At 43.0% G+C, this 5,844-nt stretch overlaps 1 protein-coding gene across 1 annotated transcript; it reads right to left on the bottom strand.

Annotated features, from left to right (window-relative positions):
* Positions 1-530: 530 nt before the first annotated feature.
* Positions 531-4,688, bottom strand: LOC105053723 (cytochrome P450 86B1). The gene is made up of 2 exons (XM_010934983.4): positions 3,328-4,688; positions 531-1,175 (listed from the first exon to the last, which is right to left on the bottom strand). The coding sequence occupies exons 1-2, from the start codon at positions 4,585-4,587 to the stop codon at positions 789-791; spliced, it is 1,647 nt and encodes a 548-aa protein (XP_010933285.2). The 5' UTR covers positions 4,588-4,688; the 3' UTR covers positions 531-788.
* Between the last annotated feature and the right edge of the window lie 1,156 nt (positions 4,689-5,844).

The raw sequence follows: 5,844 nt of genomic DNA, 5'->3' as shown, positions 1-5,844 counted from the left end.
CTCAAAAAAAATAAATCGTACTCTGAAAACAGTAGAGCATGACATGGAGGGGAGTGGGGAGGAATATTTAATCTCTCTCTCAATCAATTTAATCTCTCCATTGGGTCGCCAAAACCAAAGCCGCGGCTGGGGCTACAATCGGCTCTGCCACCTAATGTTTTCCTTTTTATTTTTAATATATAATAAAAAAATATTTGATGAAAAAAAAGTGGAGTCTAAAATCAAAATTGAAATGAATAATTTTTATTTTAATTTTTTAATTAATAAAAATTTTATTTCAATTTTAATTATAAAATGAAATGAGAATGATTCAATTTATATAGAACTTAATCTCTATTCTTCTCTATGGATTCAAATTTTCATCCCAATTTTGATTTCGATCGTGAACCGAATACTTCTGAAGATTTGATCATTTCGATTTCGAACCTAAATTATTTTAATTTTTATTTCTATTTTAAACAATTGGTTTACAAGAGTAGACTTGAGCCACCCATGAAACATATGGATGGCTTCAAACAAGTATAGAATACTGAAACAAAAGCCTTACCGTATGCAAACACCTGATGATATCAGTTTCATCACACCAAACAAGAAACAAAAAGAAAAATTAATACAGAAAGAGAGAAGAGAAAAAAAAAAAAAAAAATCCCTCACTAGGAAGCTTTTCCTATGTGATGACATCATCCATCCTACTAATGCAGTACCCATATATATCTTAAAAGCCATTCAAAGCAGAACCTTAATATGGCTTTCTTATTTAAACCTTCAAGCTTTGGCTTATTTATTTACTATTTGACTAGCTTGGCTCCATTCCTCCCGGAGAAAGTGACCTTCAATCCATACTTCATGTAGATGGTTAGCGCCAGCTTGGGGACCACCGGGTGGCTCTTGACCACCTTCACATGATATCGATAGAGGATGGAAGCTGCGACAAACTTCATCTGATAGTATGCAAAGTCCTTCCCCAGGCACAGCCTCGGTCCGCCATTGAAGGCAGTAAATTTGTACGCAGACTCGCTCATGAAGCGGCCATCCCTGAGCCACCTCTCTGGCTTGTAGTCCCTGCAGTCCTTCCCCCATATGCTCTCCATTCTCCCCATAGAATACATGGCATATATAACCTTCGTTCCTTTCTTCAGTACAGTACCATCAGGAAATACATCATCTTCCACGACCTAATTAGCCAACAAGAAACACGCATAGAATTACATTGCATGCAAGCTGTTTTATTCAAACTTGGCAATTCCATAATTTACAAATATAGATGGTGAAGTGTCCACATAATAAGGTAATTGTGGAGAAAGATCATTGTCAAAAGATACAGTATTTTCATAAATTATTAAAATTCAGTAGTTCAAGGTTATCTGTTGATTGTTCAAGGACCTTGCAGAATGGATAAAAAAAAAAAGGTAATTCATGGAATTGTTCTGTTTGATTTGGTGGCATGTCATCTTGTTTTCATAAATTAATAAGCGTCCTTCAAAAGTTCAACTAAGCATCACATCTGATAGCAGCTTTGTTCACGGGGAAGACAAGTCCTTGCATAGGATCGACAGGACCAAAGTCCAGGTTATATGGTAGAACAGATAATCGCAAATATAAAAAAAAAAAGGTCTTAGATGGTCCAGCCTATAGGACTACTTCAAGGTTTGCTTTAATTTATTGCACATGTTTAAGGGCGTAAGGTAGGCCTGGCCTTCTTTTTATGACTGTTTTGCTTCACTTACAATAATTATAATAAGCCTCATATGACTAAGGGCTTGGAACTATCTAAAGACTAAAACGTCTAACTAAGAAATAAATTGTCAACCAGCTGCGTAAATCTGTTGCAATTACTTTTGCTACGTGCCCCATGCTCATTGGATATATGAAATCTTATCCAACGAATGGATTAAACAAGGTGCTGCTTCTTGAGACAAACCTCCTTTTCTAACACAAACAGTGGATTAGGTGAAAAAAAAAAAGGATATGCCCAGACGTGGACTCCTAGAAGATAATTTCATCGCACACTTAGTACCCAAAGGTGAAAGAAATGATTTAGAGAACTTGAATGTAAGAAACCTATGACCAAGGCCAAAAAGCTATGGATATCTTCCAGAAATTAATTTGGGTGATATTTCGTTATTGATGCCTGTAATATCACTTGTGCAACAAGGGTACTCGGGTCACGGTCACCAGCACACGTAGGAAAATTGTTAAAATAACACTCGGTTCTAATAGATAACTTAGAAGAAGCAGCATGAAGGGCCCCACGTTTTGAACGCTGGGGACTCCCTTAAAGGTGAAAGCACAGGTGGCCTAATCATGTTCTATAGGGTTACTAGTGACGGTTGTTGGTTAGGTCAGCATTGCTCCAACCATAATACGCAGTGCACTTGTCACCAATTGGAGCTAGCTAGTTTTGAGTTGTATAATTAATTGATATGATGCATTAATTGATAATACTTTATCTGGATGCGACCATCTTAAATTCTTATAAATAGACAATGACTTGGAGTATTATCATCATTATTATTATTTTTCGTTGAACAAGTTTGGAAGAGAAGACGTGTACGACTATGTAAGCGCGCACCTATCAACGATCAATTCTCCTTTGGATGGTGTTGGGTTAATTTGCTCCATCCGAAAGAAATGCCACTGCTGGCATGCATACACTTGTACCTTAAGAAGTGCACGGAAACCATAACGCACAGTTTCTTTCATGCCATGGAACTTTAACGCATAATCCTGAAATCCATGTCAATGACATATTCCACACCTTGCAAAAACACACTCTCTCTCTCTCTCTCTACATATATATGTATGTATGTATATGTATATGCATGTATTTGTGTATGTGTATGTAGTTGGTATGTTCAACAGATCGACAAGTTAATTAGTTCCAACTACCGAACAACAAAACTGAACTAAGCACGAAACCTTCTTGCTTGTATGGTACTAGTAATTTTATGGAAAAAATAAAAAAGAGAGAAGAAGAATAAGAGCGAGTGTCATGGTCCTACAAACATATATATATATATATATCACGTCCTTTACATGCGGACAAATCAGTATATCGACACAAAAAATGCATGTCTGCACATCCAACTAATATCCATTCTCATGTATGCACAAGGATGCCTAGCTAGGCACGAAGCCATACACGCACCAAATTAGATAAAAATAGTTAAGACGTGAAGCATCATGCATCCACCCAACTTAATATTAATATGAATATATATAGGAAATTAATAGAAAATATAACTCATGCCTGTGCATGCTAGTGCAGTGTGCAAGCATGCTTTTAGCTATGGACAGCCCAAAAATCAAGTGCTAGCACGTACGTACCTCCTTGTGATCCACCGGCACCGACGGGTAGAGCCGTAGAGCCTCCGACAGAGCCGCCTGTAGATACTCCATCCTCTTCACCTCCTCCGGCTTGAACACCAAATCCTTGTCTCCTGATTCCCCCTCGCTGTTACATCCTCTCTCCTCCAGAATCTTTGTAATCTCCCCGAGAATCCGGTCCTCCACCTCCGTGTGGCGGTTCAAGAGCCAGAAGAACCACGCCAGCGCCACCGACGAGGTGTCCCTCCCGGCCAGTATAAAATTGACGCACACATCCCTGAGGAAGCCGTCGGAGAACGCGGTGCCGTCGTCGTCCTTGAGCCTCATGAAGACGGTCAATAGGTCGGACCTCGCCGCCTTCTTGTCGTCGCCGGACTCCAGCGAGAGCTCCTTCTTCCTCGTCCGAATAACCTCGTAGGCGAACTCGTCGACGCGCTTCAAGGACCTCTTCAGCCTCCTCTCGTTGCCGAGGTCCAAGTAGCGCAGCGCCTTCCATATGGCGGTGGGCGTGATGAATCGGTTGATGGTCGCCTCCGTGGCGTCCTCGAAGGCGCGAGCGAAGGGAATCTCGGGAAGGCCCGGGCGGAGGCAGCCCGGGTCGATGCCGAAGGCGATCATGCACACGTTGTCGAAGGTCAGCCTCAGGAGCACGTCCTGGAGGTCGATGGGCTTGCGGTCGTGGTGGGCGGATTCGAGCACCGGAAGGAGTCTCGAATGTACGAGTTCGTAGAGGGATTGGACGGTCATGTGGCGGAACTCGGCGGAGTGGAATTCGAGGCTTGCGATCTTCCTCTGGCGGCGCCAGACCTCGTCGTCGGCGCTGAAGATGCCGTCGCCGAGGAGGTCGCGGACGGTGCCCCGGAAGTAGCCGCCCTTGGGGAAGTTGGAGAACTTGGTCTTGAGAAGGTGCTCCAGGTTGCGGGGGTCGGCGGTGACGACGCACTGGAGGTTGGTGAACCAGGGGCCACGGAAGATGAACGTGCCGCCGCGGCGCTCGATCAGGCTGGTTATCCACTCGTACATGTCGTGGCGGAGAGCGAAGATGAGCGATGGCAGCATGCCGACGACGGGCCATACGGTGAGGCCCTCCCGCTTGCGTCGTCGCAACGCATGCATCGTTACGAAGATGGATATGGCGAGGAGCAGCTCCAGGACTTGGATCTCCACCGGCAACAGCCAGAGGAACCCGAGGTTACCGGTGGAGGCACTCCGGCCATCGGAGAGGGTGAGGGCGGTGCTGGTTTGGTTGACGGAATTCATGGTGTTATTAGAAGTAATGAAACCAAGAGGCGGGAGAGAGTGAAGGAGAAGTGCATGGAGGGCGTTGTGACAACTGGGGGTCGATCGGCTTGTGTTATAAGGACGACTTGGCTTCGGTTGTGAGGGGTACCGTTTATCAGCGGGGCTGCATTTGTTTTGGGCCGTTTGATTTGGTGAGCGGAAAGCGGGGGCTGAGTTGGGTTTTTCTCCACCGAGCAGGGTTTTTCTGGGAAAGTCCGTGGGATCCCTTTTCCCCCTAAAGTCTAAGCCAATGGGGATGGGTGGGGCCGGCACGGGACAAGGACCGGGGTCACAGGATTTGATTGCTGGGGTGGCGCCGAAAAGGATGGGCCGGTGGGTGTGGGTGGTGTGATTGTTTTTTTTTTTTTTTTTTCTTTTCTTTTAGGTTCTTCGATGGGATGTGGAGGGTAGGGGTTAGCTATGACTCTCGGATGGTGGCCAAACACAACGGCCTTCTGATGTGTTCCGTGTTTGCCCCTCTAATTTTGCTGACTTCTTTTGAGTTTTGCGGTTGAATATGGGGGGCAATGGAGGTCGGACTCATCCTAGTAGATTTAGTTAGAATTTTTTTTTCTTTTCAATTTTAAATATATAAAATTCTTTAATTTAATTTTTGTCAAGATTATTTGTATATTTTTAATAGATCTGGAGAAGAAATTGCACCGATCTTTTTTAGATTATTGTGGCAAAATCTCCATATACCTTATAGAAATTATTCAAACATGGCCCATGTAGTTTTCTATGTGCACCACTCGTCCAGTCGAGGTGCGCCACTCGTGGTACCCGCATGCACTGATACCATTCCAGAGTGCACTAACCTATATATTATTGTTTAAATCATATATTTTTTTAGATGCTTTATAAATTAGATGGAATTAATTATGTTGGAATGCCTAGCTAGCAACGTGAATATTTTCCTGCAATATACAGGGAGAACGTAACAATAGCTATTAGAAAAGAGTTCGAATTCTCTGATGATGCGGTGCACAGCATACTGTCTATCACGCGATGGATGACCACATGCAGATATATGTCCGTTGCATGCAATCATGCACGATCGTTTATCGTACGATAGATGAAACGTGCTGTGTACCGCATGATGTGATGTACAATAAAAAATTTAAATGAATTAAAAAAAAAAACTGCCATATTGGGCAAAGCTTTTTTACAATAGATTAGGTTGTATTTTTTGTGCAAAAAAATGATTTTTTTTTTTTACATCGTCAATCATTTGAT

Source organism: Elaeis guineensis, chromosome 11 (genome assembly GCF_000442705.2).
Source record: "Elaeis guineensis isolate ETL-2024a chromosome 11, EG11, whole genome shotgun sequence".
NCBI lineage: Eukaryota > Viridiplantae > Streptophyta > Magnoliopsida > Arecales > Arecaceae > Elaeis > Elaeis guineensis.
This window is presented reverse-complemented; position numbering and strand designations above follow the sequence as displayed.

Excerpts from the sequence above, each read along its gene's own strand:
- LOC105053723 (XM_010934983.4), bottom strand. The coding sequence starts at position 4,587 with ATGAATTCCGTCAACCAAACCAGCACCGCCCTCACCCTCTCCGATGGC. Across the intron at positions 1,176-3,327 it reads TGCCGGTGGATCACAAGGAG|GTCGTGGAAGATGATGTATT; the intron begins GTACGTACGTGC and ends TTGGCTAATTAG.